This window comes from Vicugna pacos, chromosome 5 (assembly GCF_048564905.1).
Source record: "Vicugna pacos chromosome 5, VicPac4, whole genome shotgun sequence".
Classification (NCBI taxonomy): domain Eukaryota; kingdom Metazoa; phylum Chordata; class Mammalia; order Artiodactyla; family Camelidae; genus Vicugna; species Vicugna pacos.
This window is the reverse complement of record NC_132991.1, coordinates 55911076-55933040: the sequence shown is the minus strand read 5'-3', so window position 1 is coordinate 55933040 and position 21965 is coordinate 55911076. Positions and strand designations below refer to the sequence as shown.

The following is a 21965-nucleotide window of genomic DNA, read 5'->3' as shown; positions in this document are numbered from 1 at the left end:
TGTACACTTCTAGTCAATGACGACGACAACAAATCTGTAAAAAATGTGGTTCAGAATCTGGGGAGATGGCCAGACCTTAATTTAAGGCTCTGCAAAGAGCAAAATATGAAAACTACCCTCACAACACATTTACAAGGGGGGTTTAATGAAAGTGAACTTTTTTAAATATGACATTTTAAAGTATTTTCCACATGATAACAGATTCAATCATTTTACTTATATTGTCACCTTTTTTTGTAGTTCTCACGAAAGAGAACAATTAGCTAATTATTAAATTGGCTAATTATTAGTAGCCAGTTGATTTAAATTAACTCTAATCATGGGTAACGCTGTACCTAGAATAGAGGTAAGGATGAACCTGAAGACTTGCCCTTGTTTTGTTTCGAGGACAATAAAGAACAACGAAAAACAGCTACTCTTCAATCATCAAGGAATCCTTGTAGTCAGTATTACAATATTTAAATAATTATGCTATAGTATTCCTGTATTTGCCACCCAAATCCAGGAACCAAAAATATCTATTTCCAGTCATAAGGACAACTTGCAAGAATTTTTGTCAAATACTCCCATCAAAAATTTTGAACCCCACAACTACACACTTAATGTCTAAATTGAGAATTTTTTAAGTGAAAATGGTCTCAAGAGTATAATGCTACCCTGATGTAAATTTTCCTAACCAAGAGAGAATGGGAAAATGTGGGGCTGGGGTTTCCAGTGACTAGTGAATCATACTAAGGAATTCTGCTCTGACCTCAAGTCAGCTGTTTATTTCCTTTATTCAAGTTGCATCTGAGGAACTATTTCGAGCTATTTATAAAGACATCCTTTTTTGATTACCATACAGTACAATTATCTACTTTATTTGGTTTCCCAGAACATCCAGCTAGAAAACAAGACTGCCCTTTAAAATTTTAAATAGGTACATATTGAAGTGTTTATGCCAATGTAAAGAATTTTATATTGACTATAATGTATTTCAGTAAAGGCTTTTGTTTTTATTTGTTTATTTATTTTATCTATTTTAATTTTATTTCTCCCACTTGCTAAGCCTGACAACATTATAAATAATAATATTATTTATTATGACAGTAAGAGAGCTAATGTTTATTAAGCCCTTACCATGAGCCCACTACTGTGCTCAAACATTTAGAATCTTTTAAAATCTATACAGCAATCTTATGAGAGATACTATTATTATTCACAGTTTACATAAAAGGAAACTAAGGCTCATGGCAATTAAGGAACTTGACCATGGTCAACCAGCTAGTACATAAAAGAGAGTGGATCTGAGCTGAGAAGTATCCACACCACTAGGCAGCACGCTCTCAAACCAGCCGTGTATTTATACTTCCCTGAGTAACCATTAAGGGGAAGGCCAGGCAACTAGAAATCATAACTGAGAAAAATCTATGTACAAATAATATTATCATCAGAAAGCAGACAGAAGGAACAAACGACTCAGTCTGAGCATGAAGCCGAAAGAGTATTTAAGTCATATGATTTGTGGTTCAGGCCCTTTTAGAACAGAAACACATTCAGTCTGTTGTGTAATGCCAGGAACAGTCGTAAGTATAGTTATGAAAAGCCAGAAGCAAACACAAATCAGTAATAAGGTAAGTGTTTACAGACAGCGAAGTTCCACAGGTCTACACAGGTCATGTTAAAAACAAAAGCAAATAAACAAACAAGTGAACAACAACAACAATAACAGCAAAAAACCTCACAAACTACCAGCACCCAAGCAAGCCAAGTTATTAAGAAGCTAGCAACACAGCCCTACACGACTGGCATCCTCGTGTAAAATCAGTCTTTGGGTTGCATAATTCACTGAACTACGACAAAGACACAAAATACAAAAATTGCAACTCTGAAGTCTCTTGTCCAAATCAGGGTTTTACCAATGATGAATCTCACCCACGACTACAGGCAGGCTGTCTCAGGGTGTGAGAACAGAACCCAGGCTCAGATTCCCACTCCTGAGTGTTCTTCCCAGGGCAGGCTGCCCCTTGTAATGTGGGCCTGCAGGTAGCTTAACATTTCAAAGGTTGGGCCGAAAAGTTCATACAGTGATCCAGGGATCCCCAAAGCCAGACTTATTAGGAAGAAAGACATTCCTTTCGATTTTTTTTTGAGATTGTTCTTCGTGCTCTTTCTAATATTTGAGGTTTATTACCTAGAACAGGGATCGACAAACTTATTCTGTAAAGGGCCAGGTAGAAAATGTTTCAGGCTTAGAGGCCATTTAGTCTCTGTGGCAAGGACTCAACATCCCTTAAGAGACAAAATGTAAACAAATGGGCATGGCTGTGTTGCAATAAAACTTTATGTACAAACCAGGCTCACAAGTCATAGTTTGCGGATCTGATTTGGATGTTAACTACTTAAGAAAATAAGGTTAAAGTCTGTTCCCAAAGTAAATAAGTGAAAGCACTATGTAGCAGCTACCCTGTGCAAACACTGCCTTAATCCTTTAAACACACATGAAGGAAAGAACTGGTTGTTACTGCAGAGACAAAATGACGAAAACTACTGGCCGAACATGGCAGTATACCCTCAAGAGATCATCATCAGCAGATGCTGGTTTTCTGGAGGGTCCTCGTACACATCAGGAATTATCCAAATCTGTACTTGTGAAAGCAGACTGTATTCTTGGTAGAAAAGCTGTGCTCAATACAGGGGGAATTGAAATGGAAAACATTTTCTCTTGTTAGTGATACAGGGAAAAGGCTCCTTTGGAATAAGACAGCCCTGGGTTTAAATCCTCATTAGATCACTCAGTACCATAAGATGTAGGGAAAAAAATGACTTCAACTGTCTGGATCTCAGTTCCCACATGTATTAGATGAGAATAAGGGTGATTTTACGGGTGTGTCCATCATATAAACAGTAAGTTACAAGCCTGGCACACAAGGGTTAGCTCATTCTGCAGAGCTACGAAATTATCCTCTCACAACTGGAACATTTTTGCAATACAGAAATTAAAAACACACATTTAGTCCTCACATTTTCCACATGCCACCAAAGACAACAGTACTATGACTAAAACACCAACATAAAGGTGATGATACAGATGGCGCCACGCACTGAGGATAAAGCCGCCCACCTCCTCTGTCGTGTACATAGTGTGCTTTCTGATCGACCCTAATAAACAATGTGGTTCGGGGTACATATCATTCTTTTCATGTTTGCCTCCTACTTACAACAAGTAGGGCCAAGGCAGTGGGCTAAAAAATCAATATTTAATGATACCATTTGCAATTTCTCAGAGGTTCAACTGCTTAGAATTTTGAGGACTAAATAGATCATTTGACCTGGTGTCACAGGTCACCTAACACACACAAAAAAGAATCCAGCAGTAAGAGTCTGACACGTGTACTTTTGTTATTAGTTCTCTCTACTACACTATCTGGAAACCAGCAGAACAGAAAAAGTAATGGCCTAAAAAGTGCTGTAGGCATAAACACTACATGGCATTTCAAGGGGCTATTTTTATGTTTCTGATATAAAGAGGATCTGGAGTGGTGGCCAATTCAACCATGGTGGAGAAGCAAAAGGAATGCCATCTCCAAGAAGGAAAAAGAAACAGAGTTTGGAAAAGAATAATCAAAATTATAAGTGCTCGAAATCATCTTTAGTCACAGCATCAATTTCATTTGAAATTTCAAATAATATTAGAGAACAGGCTGAGATCTTTCGGAGCATCAAGAAGAGTAGGTAACAGACTGACAAAGAAACCGATTCAAAGCCGGGAAATTCAGACTCAGACTCCTGAGCCCCATGTTTCACCTTCCTATAGAAAATCTGGCCCTTTAAGACAAAATTTTTTACTTTTAGCATCATTATTAATAGGAAGCTGTATTTCTCAAATTTTGGTAGCCATCAGAATTACCTTGTAGAGTTTGTTACAAATGTAGGTGGCCAGGCCTCACCTAGACCTGCTGAATCAGAATCACTGTGGGGCCTGCATCTCTGTTAGAGAAGCCCAAGGGAGCATCTTTTGACTAATAGTAACTAAAAATGCAGGTTTCCATCAAATATTAACTACTGCTGACCAAGGAAGATGAAAAATAGTTCTTAGGGAGACAAGCCTGTTGACTGCATATTCATAACTTCTTTACATGAATTAGACTATTTTCATGTTGCTGTCATCAAATATCACAGTATGTCTACAAATTCTCACACACATACACACACACATACACATTTTTAAGAACTGAGGCTTCCCAGCCCTCTTTCTAAAAAGCTGGGACAACTTCCTACACATACTTGATCTGCATGGAGCATACTCAACAGTCTTTGTTCCATCCTGAAGAAAGCATGTTCCAACAGGTTCTCTCTCCTGTTTCATTTCCGTCCTCCAGTGGTACAGGGGGGCACAGGCCTGAAATCAAAGGGGGTAGTCCGTGACATAAAAATTCTCTGAAAAAAAAATCAATGTTTCAGACAATCTATACTACCCAGATTACAAAATCCCTCTAAAAGCATTAATAAAAATCAATCAAACCTATCCTCTACCTTCAATTTCTTACCACAGTAGTGGATAAAAATTTTAAATGTACTCTTCTCACATTCTTCTGAAGGCCATATTTGTAGTCTAGGTATTTTTTTCCAAAATAGTTAGCAAGTCATTATTTCGTGTAGCACCTTTCTCGATGTTAGGTGCTAAGCTGAAGGTCACAGATCCTAATCAACATTTTAACTAAATAACACTCTCACGCATGCAGAATATACCTCTAAATTATAAAGAAAATAGCTTATTAAGTAAGAAGAGAGTAAAAAAAAATTGCAATGCTTATTTACTCATTTTGCTTTCAGAGTTACAGATTTCAATACCATGTATAAGTGGTTGAATGCATGTTTTAATAGCAAAGTGATCTACCAAAGTGTAATGATTTAATTTGCTGGGGAAAAAGTTGAATGAATTTTTCTATTATATCCTTTGAAGCAAAACATTATAATACAAGCACTGCAGACAACATTGGGTTATTTTACATTTACCCATAAAACTGAAAGTAAGGAATCACTGCTACTTCTCTGCATGTACTTGAAGTTTCAGGGTGGATTATTTGCAACTTCCGCTCAGTTTTGCTTCTTTGTCCCTCTTTCTGCCTCGAATGCCACCACTCCCAACCCCTCCCTTCACCTCCACTGGCTAAAATTTGACACATATTTTAAATTCTGCTGAAATTTCACTTCCTAAACAAATCCTTCCCTGATGCCCTACAATCAAAAGGAAAAAGGAAGACCATAATAAATACTATGCAGGTAATTAAAATAGGGAAGGGCTCTCTGAGGAAATGAAATTAGAGCTGAAATCAGAATGCCAAGGAGCCAGCCCACATGAAATGCAACAAGATGAGCATTAACACGGGCAGAGTTGCGGGCAAACATTAAGGTGCCACCTGAAATGACATGGCATGGAAGGAATAAAAAGACCAGTGTAGCTACACACGTTAAGGTAGAGAGACAGCAGCCAGTGACTGGATTATGGAGATGCTTATCAAAGCCACCAGGATCAGCATGTGAATTTTACTCTGAGGGTTATGAAAAGCTGCTTGACTGTTTTAATCAAGACGATGAAATGCTCTGGTTCACTCTGGTCCTTCTATAAAGAGCAGATTGTAGCTGGGGCAAGAGAGGAAGCAGAGAGATGACCCATTGCACTGCACTGCACTCACCTGGCCCAGGTGGGTAACGATGGGGGCTTGGGACACACAGAAAGTGCGGAGATGATGATTTATCAATGCCTGTGGGATATATTCTGGAAGCTGGAGGAAGAACTGACAGGGCCTGCTGATGGATGGGGTAGAGTCATGCCTCTAAGATGGGGAAGTTTTAGATGGAAACAGTTATTTTTGTGGCTTTTCCTTTATGATGAAGGAGAACAGTTCTATTTTGGTCCACATGAGTCTATCTGAGTAACATATGAGCTATCCAAATGGAAATGCCAAATAGGTAGTTGGGCAATATGACTTTAAAGATCACAGGAGAGTGAAGAGGTAGAGATACAGATTTGGGGATGATGACAGAAAGATAGTATTCACTGTCACAGGGCAGGATAGGAGCAGCTAGGTAAAAGATGTAGTTTAAGAAGGCAGGGGCCCAGAACAAAGGCCAGAGATGCCTAGCATTTAGAAACTGGGCAAAGTGGAGCTATTAAAGGAGACTGCAGAGGAGCAACCAGGGAGAGGCGGGAAACCAGAAAAGAACAGTGTCTCAGGAGCCAAGGAAAGAAAAGCATTTCAGAAAGAATGGGTGGAATGGTGCTGAGGGGGCAAGAAAAATATTCTTAACCTGAAAGTCACAGGTGGCCTTGGCCATGACCCGAGCCTGACTGGCGGGGCTGGGAAGAGGATGTGAAGTCAGGTAGTGGAGGTGGTTACTACAGAAAACACTTTCAACGCATCTTTGAAAAGGGGAGCAAAGGAAGGGGGCTGTGGCAAAGGGGAAGATGGGGCCAAGGCAGAGGTGCTTTATTTGTAAGGACAGGAGGCACTAGGGCCTTTGATTGACCAGAGGCACATTACTCCTAATCCTAGCTCGAGAGAAACAAACTGACGGGAACTAGCAAGTGGGGCAGAAAAAGTGGACAAGGTAGGAATGAAGGTGAACGTAGCCAAAGCCAAGCCTGTGAAGGGTGAGGGAGATGGTATCCTCAGAAGCGGTGGCCTTCGATCACAGCTATGCTGTCTGATGATACCCTCTGCCTGAGCACACTGACTGTTATTATCAGCTTTTAACCATGGAACGTCCTGTGTTTTCACATACATTGACTAAACCTAACCTAGGAATAAATATCCAAAACGCTTACCAAAATTTTATCCTGTTTTGACCTCACAGATGCTCCAAACCACTGATGGGACTTGAACTCCAATGGATCATCCTTGGCATAATCTCTATTGCCTGAAAAAAAAAAAAATGTGAAGGGTGAGAAACAAAATATACTTTCTTAGTATAACAGAGTTTATTTCAATCCAGTCAGATTTACAAATAGTGTGCCTTTGATTAATCAAATACTACCCTAGCTATTTATCTCACATACCTTATACACATTAAGGACTTCCAACTAATTAGAAAAATAAAATACAGGATGACTTAGAAGTGTCTTGGATTTGTTATTAACCCTATCCGTTATCATAATGCGGATATGAAAAATTAAGTGAAGTTTTCTAGTTGCTAAATTGTAAGATAATTAACTATTAAATGAGTATTTATGACTACCTTCTATACTCCCAAAAATTCTTTCTATGACCAGAGATATTTCTGAAAATGGAAGGCTATGAAACACATTTGCAGAACACCAGCAATAAAAGACTAAAGTAAAAGACTAAGACCTTGTCAATGACATTATAACTCAAGAGTCAGAATCCAGGGGACATGATTAGGCTGTAAGAAAAACAATCAGATTTGGCACACTACATGCAAACATTTATTTTTCAGCCGACATTACTGAGAAAACCATTCCTGATACACCAGGCACTCACGTAAAGCACTCTTGGTTTAAAAAGAAAAAGATAGAAATCTTTTCCATGAAAAAGCTCTTGATCTGGTTAATGAAATAATTACAAATATATGCATAAAGTATTTTGGGGAGGAGAGACTATTTTTGAAGTCTAGTCTGTTCCTCTTAAAGTCTATTTATAATTCCTTACAAACACATATTTCATATTATATTATTCATAAACACATATTTTTATTATTTTATATTTAATTATATTTTTATAAACACATATTTTAATAACTGTATTGGACTACTACATCAGATTAGTGTCACTTTAAGAATGCCAGCCAACATGTTAATATCACCAAAAGGTTTGGTTAAATCTGCTCCCTAGATTCACCCATCTAAGGTAGTGCTTATGGGTTACTCAATTATACTCTGAAGACTTAAGACCAATTAGAGAGTTATAATTAACGAACACTTCAATAATACCAGAGGTCTTACAGGCAAGGAGAAGGGGATAACACTTCATTGTACTCATCTTTGAACTTCTTCATTGTTTTGAAAAAAAATTTTTTTAATGTATCAATCTCCAAAGGCCTCTCTCTATCTGTACTCTAAATACCACTGTTCTTTGTCAGTGGTCACAAAGGCACCTTTTATTAGTAAAGGAGAAATAAACTAGCTACTACATGCCTGTTACTTTGTAAACCAAGGTTTCCCAACAGTGGTTGGCTTGCCCTTGAAGCCTATGTTCACGTGCTGTCCCCACTAGAAACAATACACATCAGTGACCTACAGGTCACCAAACAGTCCACATGATCCCTTAAATTTCCCACTCTCCCATAGTTCGGTTAGAGCCACGTAACTCCTTCCTGTCAATAAGCTAAGACCAGAAGTGGCAGGTATCTCTTCCAGTTCAAGTCAGTTAAGAGCAGATATAAGTTCACTAGTCATCAAGGAAATGCAAATCAAAACCACAGTAAGATATTATCTCACACCACTCAAGAAGGCTATTATCAGAAGATGTGGAGAAAAGGGAGCCTTTACACACTGTTGGCTAACAATGTAAATTGGTGCAGCAATTATGGAAAACAGTATGGAGGTTACTCAAGAAGCTAAAGGTAAGAACTATGGTATGATTCAGCAATCCCACTTCTAGGTATATATCTGAAGGAAATGATACCACTATCTTGGAGAGATATCTGTACTCCCATGTTCATTGCAGAATTATTCACAATAGTCAAGATACGGAAGGAACCTAATTGTCTATGGTTGAATGAATAAAAAAAGAAAAAAATGTGGTATATAAATAAAATGGAATATTATTTGGTCTTGGAAAAAAGAGAAAATCCTGCCACGTCCAACAACATGGATGGATCTAGAAGACATTATGCTAAGTTCAAATAAGCCAGACACAGAAAGACAAACACTTATCATACCACTTGTATGTGAAATATCAAATAGTCAACTCAAAGCAAACAAACACACACAATGGGTATGAATCCTCCATGTTTTCTCTCTCCCATCCAAGAGGTTGGAAGAAGAGATGGTGTGGGGTCCCTTGATGGAAGCAGCCTTCGTCCAAGTTTCTAAACCACCAAGAACAGCCAAATGACCCACATAAGATGATGACATGAGCAAGAAATTAGCCTTTTTTTAAGTGAGTGAGATTTGGGGATTTGTTTGTAAATATAATGTTACTACAGTATAGCCTAGCACAGTTTGAGAAATATATATTGTAAAAATAAAATGCTATATCCAAAAGGACCTAACCTATAACTTCAAAGAAGCTTAGCCCCTAGAATTGGATTCAATTGACAGTGTTTTCAAGGATTTTAGCCATAAAATGTATGGTTACAAGTTATTTAATAGGATTTTTAAAAAATTCCACTGCAAGCTGTGTTCTTTCACTGTGTTGCTGGCTTTCTATTCTACTCCTTTCTACAAAGGAAATGAAGACTTTTCCCCCTTACATTAATGAAGCTGGGAAAATACAGTATGACAGTGAAACAGCTGGTGCTTGGAGGTATTCATGTAAATTCTTTGTCCTCTGAGACCATAAGCATCATGATCAACTTAAGTAAAGTTAGCCCGAGGGAACTGAGTTTATGAGCTAATGTTTCTGAGGAAAAAGTACAACATTCTCACAACCCTTGCTTCCACTTTCATTTAAAACAGTCTTTTCAGCAAGACCCTAAAGATGTCCAAGCAGAAGCAAAACTTTTCTGAAGTACCACATTAGAGAGGTTCAAATTAAGGCTCCATATATTTCCTCATACTGTCTAAAACTTCAATTCAAAAAAAAGGGTGGGGGAGGATATAGCTCAGTAGTAGAATGTGTGCCTAGCACGCAGGAGGTCCTGGGTTCAATCCCCAGTACCTCCATTAACATAAATAAATAAACAAACAAACCTGATTACTTCCCCCACCAACCAAAATAAATAAATAAATAATAAAAAAGGTGCAGACCCAACATCTCTATATTCTTTCCAATACAAAATATTCCTGCCTACAAGACATCTGGTAGTTTCCTCAAAAATGTCAATATTATGAAAGACAAAAACAGTAAGATTCAAAATTAAAAGAGAACAATGAGACATAGCAACCCAATGCAAGATGTGATGCTTAATTGAATCTTCTATGTGAAGAAATGTTTTCAAGTTACAAAGGGCTTTATTAGATAACGGTACTGTAATAATGACACATTTCTACTGTGTGATGATAGTATTGTGCTTATGTAAGGGAAGGTCCTAGTTATGAGACATCCCCTGAAGTATGTAGGGGCAAAGTTTCATGTCTGCAACAATACTTGAATCTAGATGAAGGGAGTATTGTTCATTATATTACATTTTCAAATTTTCTGAAGTTTAAAAATTTTCAAAATAAAAGTACAGCAATCAGCAAGTACACATTTATGTGCTATAAGGCCAACAACAGGGTATCTTCTATTTCTCTTCATTCAAATTCTTTATTATTACTTACTTTGATTATAAAATATTTTTTAAATTTATATTTATAAAATATAAAATAAAGCAAATGAAAGCATAAAACTTAAAATAAAGCCATTTGTAAAGATGAATCTAAATACCAAAATCCCACCATAAAGAAATGACCTCCGCTATCATTTTGTTGTCTACCCTAAAGACTTGTTTCATGAATACATCATTTTATATGTAAAATAGATAATTTAAGACAATATTTAAAAGACATTCAAGTTATTATTACATATAAGTGTTATGTTCCTCTTTGCCCTGAAACAATATGTTAATAAAGGTAGACCTATGGCATCATTTTCACTGTTGTGTAGTACAACACTTATACGGCCATACAGCAATTTATTTAATCAGTCCCCTATATCTCCTTCAGTTTCAAGTTTAGGAATATTTCTAATTTGATTTAAGAGACCTACATGTTCCCTCAAAGTCACACCTACTTCCTCTTCCAACAGACACAGGAGCTCAGCATAAGCCATCTGAGCATGAGCTCACTGCTAAATTAAGATAATAACCTTCTAGAAAATAGAGTGTAATATAGAATACTATTCTAATGGATAAGTGTTTAATCAAAGCTCCAAGATACGTTTACTTTTATATGTAAGAGTTCCCTTACCCTGAGTCCCCAACTCCTTAAACAAGCCATACTTATTTCTACCCACAGGCATTTGAGCCCAAGGTTCTCTAACCTGGAAAACCTTCCCTTATTCCTTACATTCTTGATTCAAACCTTACTTGAAAATTCAGTGGCAATTGTCCGTGACCCTAACATATGATGAAGCAGTAGTCTGCCCCTGAAGGAAATATATGACCCAAGAGACAGTCGTGGGAACAAGTATTAATGGCAGAGCAATGGTAGAGGAACGTGTTAAGACCATTGGGAAGATGGTGACCAAATTCAGGGGAGGGAATACTTTCTGGGCCAAGAGAAAGTCCTGTGCAAAGAAATGAAAGAGTGGATATTCTTGAATTTTTTTTTAACAGAATTGTGAGTTGTTCACTGTGAGAAAGATCTGAAGGGGAGTGGTGGGTGGGAGCTTTCATGCCATGCTAAGTGGTGGGCTTCTCGGTGTTTTTAAGTCACCCTCTACACTAAGCAGTTTTTCTTTCATTATACTCCTGAAAGGGTGAAGAGAAGTTTCTCCTCTGTAAAATGTTACCTAATTCTCTTTCTACTACTCCGAAAAGTTGCCTTCACAGATTTTTTTCCTAAACAAATGGACTTTTCTCTAAATTTGTCTGTGGTGGCACAGGACGCTGTTACACACTGTCAAGTAGCATGTGCTTCTCAGCGCTACCATGTTCTATTTCCTTTTTTTTTCCCAAAGCATCAAAAATGTCCCCTACCATTATGATTATGGATATCTGCCTCTGTGGACATCAGGCTTAGTTAAGCTAAAAATGTCATGGAAAATAAGTAGAAATGTTACATATATTTTGGTTTATTTTTATCATCAAGTATTATGAAGCACAAAAATCCACAGTTCTTTTCATATGGCAAGTAATTTTCCCACAGTATTTAAGAAGAATGAAGGAGCACATCCTGGTGGAAAAACAACAGATAATGTGGCTCTTTTTGATTAAGTACATCTGAAAACCTGGAGCTTAACTAAAACTTAGCTATGCCTCCAAGACAACAGCCATGTCTTAAAGCATCATGTGATTAAATGTGCTTTCAATTATATCACCAAACAAAAGAAGTCAAATACGTTCGGCTTTAATGTGCTGGCACACACAGGCATCCAAAACCTAGTCAATAGTTTTCCAAAAAATAAGTATCATCCACTGATTTGAATGCCTTCAGCTTCAACAGAGCCACAACCTCAAATTACTATCTTTTTAAGAAGTTTGCTCAAGGGGAAGTTCTTCTTTACCAATCAGAACTTTTTTTTCCCCCAGAGATCAAGTCTTAAAATACCCAATTCAACCTCAGGCAGAAATTTCACTCAGAGGAAGTGTGAATAGAGGTGGGTTGGAGAAAGAAAAGGAAAGCCTGCTCTCCAAACCCACTGACAAGAAGTTCATTCATGACCTGGCTGAAACTGGCAGCTAATCCGGGGCACATGAGGGAAGTAAATATTTTGAGTCACAGCCCTGAGTCACCACTTCGAGAGATGCCGAAACTCCACAGGCTGCTTGGACCTTAGGAGGGAAATCAGATACAGACAACTGCAGAAATTCCAGGGCTGGAGGCAATGTTTCCCCAGGCAACAGTCAAGAAAGAACGATTCCTGTCCGTAACTCTGTAAGACACCTTGGAATATTAGCTCTGATCTCCCAAGTGAATTAAAAGGGAAAAGAGTATCTCACACCATGGCAAAAATGAGAAGAAACTGCCCCACATTATGCAAATTAACATAAGACTCTACACTATCACTTTCAAAACTTCATAGAAGAAAATGTTGCTAGAGAAACTTGAAGTTAATTAGCAAGTGGATCAGCAGAGACTTGAAAATTTATTGTCTATTTTTGTCGGCTTTTTAATTTGCCAGTTGCACTTTATCAGACTTCCATGAATGAAGACTTCAGAACAGAAGCCTACTGAACAACGCAAACTGTCATAGCTGTAGACCTTGCCCCCTGATTAGTAGCCAACTCATCTCATTTACTTCTCATTTCCTCCAAGCATCTGAAAAGACACCGTGAAACATTCAACTTGCTGGAGAATTACAGGGGATGCTTATTTTTAAGACAAAGTTACCTTATCACCCTAAAGCTACATTCTTTGTTTCTTCTTTTCATGCCTAAAGAGTATCCTTTGGAGCAACAAGATTACATTTTTTTTTTTCCCAAAAAGCCAAAGGCAAGAAGAATGCCAAAGCATTAGAAAAGCGAGACTGTAAACTTCTATTTGGAAGTTAACTGTGTATTTGTCATTCAGTTCCCATTTGTTACTTTATGAATAATGAAATGATGTAGGTCCTTAGATAGCTTATTTTTTGCCCCCAAAAGTAGATATTAAAACAATGTAATGTACAGCATGGTGACTACAGTTAATAATACTGCACTGCATATTTGAAAGTTGCTGAGAGTAGATCTCAAACGTTCTCATCACAAGAAAAAGAATTTTCTCACTATGCATGGTGACAGATGTTAATTAAGACTTACTGTGATGATCATTTTGAAAATATAAATTCTGAATTGTTATGTTATATACCTGAAACTAATGTCAATTATACCTCAATTAAAAAAAAAAGAGTGCCACTCTACATTCATCCTTTAACAAAATAGACAATTTGCAGGCTTCCTTAAGCAGTTTTTTCCCTCAAACATCACTTCTGCTCAGTCACACTCCCCATAACAAATCTGCCTGGAAGAAAAACCTCCCAATATGGCTTACTTATTTATGTGAAAATTAACAGGTCAAAGGAAGAAATCTCTCTGATCATTCATTTAAATAAATAAATCATGGGTATCTCCTATGTCTAAATGCAAGGAATACAGCAGTTAAATGAGACCGATAAGGTCCCTGCTTTCAAGGGAGAGAAATAATAAATAATTACATAAGATATTTTCAGAGAGTTACAAATGCTATAAAATGGATATGAGAAAAAATGATGAAGTAGTCAGACAGCTGCTGGTATCATGTATTTATAATCTAATGCTACTGTGAAATAATGTGTCTCACTGATCTGGAGCTGCAAATATTAAGATATCAACATCTTTGAAATCTGAAAGTATAATTAGCAGCATTTTTTAGCAGTACATAAATGGTACTTTTTAATACCAATGGGGGTGCAAGTGGGGAGTAGCTGACAATGAACATGAGGTTTCTTTTTAGGGGGTGATAGAAATGCTCTGGAATTAGATTATACTAATATCTGCAAAATTCTATGAATAGGTACCCTGAAAACAGGTAAATTTTATGATAAATTATATCTCAATGAAGCAGTTTTAAAAAACAAATGACAAACTTGTCAGGTAGAAAGGTAGCTGCCACACTGAACAGAAATATATGTATATAATACTTTTTCAAAATTAACAAAAAGTAAACAGATGCGTCAATAGGGAAACAGACCAAGAATATGAATAGACAATACAAACCAAAAACACAGAAAGAGCTAATAAACATATGAGAAAAGACTTAACCTAGCCAGAAATCAGAAATGCAAATCAAAACTATATAAATGTTTCACCTGTAAGACTAAGAAAGATTATATCAAGCTTGTTTCAGAGATAAGTTGTATCAATGTTTTCCTACTTGGCAAGTGTGTATCAGATGGTGTTAAAAACATACATCCCCCTTTGACTTCTAAATTTCATTTTTAGAAATTAATTCTAAATAAATAATTTAAAATATGAACAAAGACTTAATAAATATGATCAAAGCATTGTTATAATAGTTTAAAAGCAGCAAAATATTTATTTCTAACACAACAAGAGATAAATTGAGTAAATTAAGATTTTACATATTTATACACACAGACACACACACACACACACACACACACAGAGTATACACAAAGGCCCCAAGGAGCATACCCAAACATGTTATACACACACACCTAAATATATCCTATGGCCACTGATTTCCTGGGCAATGAGATTTGGGAGATTTTTATTTTCTTTTTGCCCCTCAGATCTTTCTCATATTTTTAATCAAAGAATATGCATTGTCTGTATGTTTTAAAAGGTGAAAAAAAAGTAGTGTGGATATGTACCCAATAATCTTCACATACAAAAGCTTAGTTAGGAGATTCCGCATCCCCTCCTAATTAACTTAATGTTTATATTTTCATCTCCCACACATAAAGGAGTTTTTTAATTCATGAAATTGAGGAACATTTAAATTGTCCAAGCTCTGCCTAGCAATTTTTATAAGGATTATTCTTCCTATACTCAGAAAGTATATTATACTTCCTAATAAAGTACTAGAGTAGAATACTGCAAAATATAATTTATTAAAAATATCAAAATTCCAGATATTACTAAAGATCACAGTGAAGATTAATGCCTTCTTTGACTTACTGAGAAAATAGTTTGTTAACTTGAGAAACTCTGAAAGACACTATGTAATGGTTAGCTATTACTACTACTGAAAGAATGATTTGCTTTATAAACTTGAAAGTGCCTTTAAATGTCTCTAGAAGCATAACGGCATTGACTTAAAAATGATGAGATAAAGGTCTTTAAATCTAAGTGTTTGGGGCCACAGATCACTGAAAAACTAATCATTTGTGAATATTAAGAAAAAAGCTCTAAAATCATAATCTATGAACAAGAGAAAGTGTTAGTACTTTACAGAAAGCTATCCAGAAACATCTTTTACATAAAATTAAATATAACTGTTTTCCAAGAGCAAACAAGAAGAGTCAGAAAAGGAGAGCCAGAGGGAAACATGAGGAAACTCGTTTCACTGGGGACTGGTACTTACTTATTTCTTGAGTTATTACCACCACGGGGAACACAGAAACAAAATCTCCCTCTCCTTCCCTGAGCAATTCTGATGCCCCTGAAGGAGCCAGCACAAAGAATACAGGCCCTTTGAAAACCCCCGCTGCTCTATCAATGCTGGTTTGTTTTCTCCTAGTGATGAGAAGGAAATGATCCTGAAAGCATCTAACATTTTAAAACAAAAACTCTTTACTGATGATTAAAAAAAAAAAAACACCAAAAAACCAAGTCCACGTTAAGTCTTAAAATAATGGGTATGAGTCAGGTCAAAGTGGGCCAGGAAGATGAGCTTTAAAGGAATATGCGAACTCAGTTTTGGTAAAACATTTAAAGTTTCAAATACCAACTCACGGCATGAGTGCTAGTCAACTAGTAATAAATTGGATTAACTGATTTCTAGGTTGCCTGCCAACTCTCCAGTTGTCTAATTCTCTACTGGGGGATGGCAGATTGCATCAGGAGAAAGAGTTTCATTTAAAAATACATACATATACATAATTCTTCAGTATAAACTTATTTTGTATTAACAAGGGAAGGGAGACTACTTTTTTGTGCTTTTTAACTCTCTAATTTGCAGGACTGCTGCAACTGGACAGATATCTAGACATAACCCTGAAAGACCGAAAATTCACCAAGAGGACAAAGGCAAACTTAGGAAGCTGTTTTTGAGTCAGCCTGATTGTTTTAACTGTGAGGAGGTGGAAACTCTATGGCACAGAGGCCAGAGAACAGCTAAACGTTTTCTATTCTCTATTAATTGTAAAGCATAGTAATATCCAGAAAACACTCCACAGTGCTTCTCTTGACTGGAAAGTTGGCATGGCCAGGGTTTGCCCACAGCCTACAGCCAAGCCCTTCCGGGAACAGGTGGTGCGTGTTCCAGCAAGCCGTGTGCACGGGTGGGATAGTAATCTGGCTTCTGACATTCCTCTAGGACAGGCATTGCTGGTAAGAGGTAACATTCATTCACTGAAATTAGAACATAAATGTAGGAGCTTCTCCCTTTTTTAAGGAACGTATTTAACAATCATGCAGGCAAGCCCGTATTTCTAAACAAAGCGACTTCGACGGTGCCAGGTGCTACGTGTTCTCCTCCATCAGTGCACATCATCAATCTATCTTTTCAGAAAAGACATACTATTGAGAAAACTTGGTGATAGTCAGTCTGTTATAATAACATCTGCTTCCTAAAAAAGGAAAGAACGTTGCAAGGAGAGGATTTTCCCAAATGACATCATAACAGAGGTTAAAATGCAAACCAAGATATAATCCACTGAAGAATACCACAATTGCCTTAATTTTTTTCCTTTTGCATAATCATTCACTTCCCCACAGCTGTACTATGAGCATGATATAAACCATTCTTTCATCACTTGTACCCTGCTTCCCTGTCTCTAAAGTACCCTCATGGACATTATCTCATTTAATACAAATGACAATGTTGAGAGGCAGGTATTACGCTTATTTGACAAACTGAGAAAACTGAGGCTGGCAAACTGAAGTCACTTGCCCCAGGTCACATCTACCAAGTGTCAGACAATGAATCTTAGCATAGACCTTCTAATTTGCACTCTCCATAACCACTGGGCCAAAGCGAAAAGAACAAAAGAGGGCACAAAGCCTACTTACACAAGCATGGCTGTGTCCGAAAGTAGCTTACAGTATAACAAATATCAAACAAAATATTTTAAAGGGCGCTGTGGTAACAGAAAAATACCCTCACCCCACCGCACCACCCAAAGACGTCCAAATCCTAATCCCTGGAACCTTACATTTAAACATGTGACCTCACATGGCAGTAAGGGACCTTGCAAGTGTGAGTAAATTAAGTTCCTTGAAATGGAAGATGACTCCAGAATTATCTCAGTAAGCCTGATATAATCACAGTCTTCTGGGAAGGCAGAAGAGTCAGGGTCAGAGCAATGTAGCCTGAGACAGACTCAACCAGCCATTGCTGGCTTTTAAGACAGAGGAAGGGGCTACAAGCCACGGAAGGTGGGTGGCCTCTAGAAGCTGGAAAAGGTATGAAAACAGACTCTTCCCCAAGCCTCCAAAAGGAGTACAGCACTGCAGACATCTCAATTTTGGCTCAATGAAAATCATTTTGGACATCTGACCTCCAGAACTGAAGATAGTAAATGTATGCTGTTTTTAAGACTCCAAGTTTATAGTAACTTGCTGTGATAGCAAAAAGAAACTAATCCAGGCATGAAAACAAAATTGAGATAACAGCCTACCCCCAGCTACACAAATATTCTCAGTATTGTTTTGCATACCAACATAATACAGTTTTGGAATATTTTTACTTCCTAAAATATGTAGAGCATTAATCCTTAAACTAAAGCATACATTAATCTTTGCCTAAGTTCTATTTTTTCACATTCAGATAAATTGTGTTTTCTACATAACAATCATCTTTTTTTTTAAGGGTAAAGGATTAAGAGGTACAGACTACTATTTGTATAATAAGCTACAAGGATATACTGTACAATACAGGGAACATTCCCAATATATTATAATAACTACAAATGGAGTAGAATGTTTAAAAATTGGAAATCACTATGTTTTACACCTGAAACATAATATTGTAAATTATACCTCAGTTTTAAAAAATCATCTCAGTCTAAAATAAACAAATCATACGCCCAAATGACCTTTTAATTTGCACTATTTCAACAGTTTCAAAGTTCATTGTTTTTCTGTCAGTTCAGAGAAAAAATCCATTTTCAGCCATTTTGCAAATAGGCCATTATGCAGTCTTGGTTAAAACCTACAAATTTTGTGAAGTCACTAGATGAATGGGTTTAAAAATCCAAGTGGGCAAGTACTATTTCAAAGTAAGATATAATGTTTCAATCACTGTACAAGCATGTAAAATAAAACAGTAGGTTTTCCTTTTTACATCCTAGTTGTGGCTTAGTTTACATAACACATCAAGAAAATCAGCAGGAAAAAGAACCATAAAGGAGACAAGCCACACAGAAAGACGCAACTAGAAACGTAATACAGTTTATGTTTAGAAGTTAACAAAACAAAACAAAGAAGACAAGCAAAAGTCAAAAGCTTGAAAGAAAATTAACAGAGAGCATATTTGGTGACTAGGTCTCACAAATCCAAGAAATAGGAAATTTCAGACTGAAGTTTCTTTTTGTTCCTTCAGGCTCAATAATGCATAAATATCATTCAAAAATCAAAATCATCAACCATCTTGGATTAAATTTTCTACTAGATTTAACTTTTCATCACATTTTCCCTTAATTGTTAAACAGGTATGCCTACAATATTTTGGAGATACCAAGATGATAATATTCACTATTTCATGTAATTTGTGAAAGTCTACCAAAAATAATAACTAGGAAAATTAACACAATGGGTACTGAAAGTGTTACTTTTTCTGTAATGTTCACATCAAATCTACTTAGCATGGCAAGGAACCAAGATCTACCCACAGAGCTCTAGATCCTTTTATTTTGAATACAATGCACTGTGTGTGTTAGGCTTAGTGGCAAATTTATTTGGCTGGACTGCTGGCTAACAGTATCTTTTTAAAATTCATTTAGATCCTTCCTCAGTTTACTTCCAGTTTCATTCTCATCATGTCCTCAATTTCTCACTGCTCTCACCTTACACATATAAATCTTACACTCATACATAGATACATATATGCAGGTCACACGGAATTCTTTGATCATCCTTCATAAACATCTTTTACTAATCTATGCACATACTGTTTTCTCTACCTGGAACCTCCCTTCCACATCTGAAGAATTACACCACATTTTTTGTATTTTAGGTAAGTATCACCAACCAATCTGGGAACCCTTCCTCAGAGTCCCCAGGCAGAGTCAGATACTTTCCAGGTATGCCTCTTTATTTTGGTATAAATCTACTTGTGCCTACTGCTCAGTTAAAGTGAAATAAGTTTAGACTGATCTTTCAAATATATTTTTGAACTATTCCTTCCTCTCTCAGTATCCAAAATCATGGCCTGGAGTAGGAAGAAAAGCAAACAGAAAAAAAAAAAAAAAGCACACTGAAAGCATTCATCTTTCCTCTTTAAGAGCCAAGAAACTAAGTGTTACTATGTTATCCTAATACCAAAATTCAGACTTTCTTCCTTAGCTACTACTAAGTGTCTTAATGCAAGTGACAAGCCACAGTAAGATGGCCAATAAATTATACAGTGTCTAATATCCAGGTGTATCTTTGCTAAACAGAAAGTGAAAGTGGTCCATGAATTATTGATCAGTGACAGATACACACTGGATTTATAAAGGATGTTTTCTTACTATTATCCTGTTTTCCAACCAAAAAAGAGAAAAAGGCATTTTCTTACTACTATTCTTTTTCTTATTTTGAAGATCCTTAAGTTTTATTTCTCTAAATAAGCTCATAATCTATCATTTCTTAGCTGTGCGAGATAAGACAGACTTTCCTGGACATTCACGGGCATGAGGCTTAGACTCAGCCAATCAGATAAAACCATAAAAGCTTTGACTCTCTAGCAAGCGGTGTAGAGAGCCAGGGATAGGTAAGAAATTATTCTCACGGTGTTGCCCCAGAGTCAGCAAGAGCAATTCCAAAAGCAGTAAAATGCTGCACTAAGGGTTCCTCTATTAGCTTCTCTTGCCTGTTTTTCAGAGAAACACTAGTTGAGTAACCAATATCCTGCCAATAAATTCCTACTCATCAAAATTTAGCCAAAGTCAATTTTTATTGCTTTGCACCAAGAACCCAACACCTGTATGCAATACACACACAAAGACACCCTACTATACGCCAGGCACTTCTCCACACACTCGCACACAAGGGTGAGCAGAAACAACTTTGGAGAGTTGACAGTCACGTCATGAAAACAAACATATCATAAGACAACCAGGGGAAAAAAAAGAAAAAAAATGAAATGTAAATTTCAGCTAAATGAAGAAAAAGAGCTGTGACTTAGTGCACTGACTGCCTGTATAGCAGAACCTGATCTAAAAGGAAGAGGAAGGGAAAGGGAAAGGACACTGATAACATGCTACTTAACACCAAGCATTTACAGTATCTCCAAAAAGCACCTTACTGTAAAAACATTTGTGATTCTGGAGCTAGTTTAGGCTTGCTCTTTTTACAGGAAGGGATAAAGTCACTATTCTGTTTTTTCTAAAGAGAAACAGCCCAAGAAATAGAAGAGCCTAATGTATGTACATCAGTTACAAACTTCAGATGTTGATATAACTACCAGGAGGGCTTCCCAGGGCTCCGCTACACGTTCAGACTCACACAACTACCCAAGGCCACACACAGCACCGGTCTATTTAGAGGGCGTAGGACAGACCCAGACATACCTCCCCGATGAGAGTCCTCACGTGAACTCCCTGCACGGCAGTACACACAGCTGTCCAGAGCTCTTCTCTTTGCCTCACCAGGTGACAGCCCAGATATGAAGAAACAGGATCTGCTGGGAACAGCAGCTACCCTGGCTTCAAAGCCTCATGCCCCATAGGAATGGCATTGCCTGTGATAATCCCATAGCCATAGCCTTCAGAGTTCCTACAAAGGACCTGCCAGTTATGAGAGTCACTGTACTCAGGGAACCCCAAAGCCTGGCCTCCCCATCAGGTACCTACACTCTATTTATAGTCTCTCCCAGTCTAAATGCAATTTACCAGCCAGGGGCCATTCTTAGCATAAGCAATTGATATCCAGTCACTTAGCCACTCAGGACCCAGAAAAATAGAACAAGAAAGTTCACAAATGGAGATGGTATGCAGAATAAGAAAGGCTTTAATAACCATTTTCCAAAAGCTGACCCTTGATCATTTTACTCAATTTTAATGTCCCTGTACATTCTATTCTGTTAGGCTGCATTGCACTGCAGGAACAAGCATCCCCAAAATCTATCAGTCAAAAAGAACAAAGGATTATGTTAAACACTGTGGGTCCGTAAGAGTCTAAGCTTCATGCCTTCATGCCTTCCTTACCCAGGAAGAGGAAGGCTCTACCACAAACTATCCCTACTCAGCACGGCACCTGGTTAAGAGGAGAGGCAGAATAATGCCCCAACTCCTAAACCCGTCCACCCACAAATGACACCCTTCAGCTCATGTTTCATTGGCTGACAAAAGTCATGTGGGCTTACCTAAATCCAA

The 21965-nt window shown here is 37.3% G+C and overlaps 1 protein-coding gene across 2 annotated transcripts in view; it reads right to left on the bottom strand.

Moving 5' to 3' along the window:
* The window catches only part of ITGAV (integrin subunit alpha V), an 89749-nt gene that overhangs the window by 40825 nt on the left and 26959 nt on the right, over nucleotides 1-21965 (bottom strand). For both annotated transcript variants that reach the window (XM_072961267.1, XM_006210004.3), the window contains exons 3-4: nucleotides 6812-6903; nucleotides 4267-4381 (exon numbers count right to left, since the gene is read on the bottom strand). In XM_072961267.1, coding sequence (XP_072817368.1) covers nucleotides 4267-4381; nucleotides 6812-6903 — 207 coding nt within the window. The remainder of the gene's footprint in view (nucleotides 1-4266; nucleotides 4382-6811; nucleotides 6904-21965) is intronic.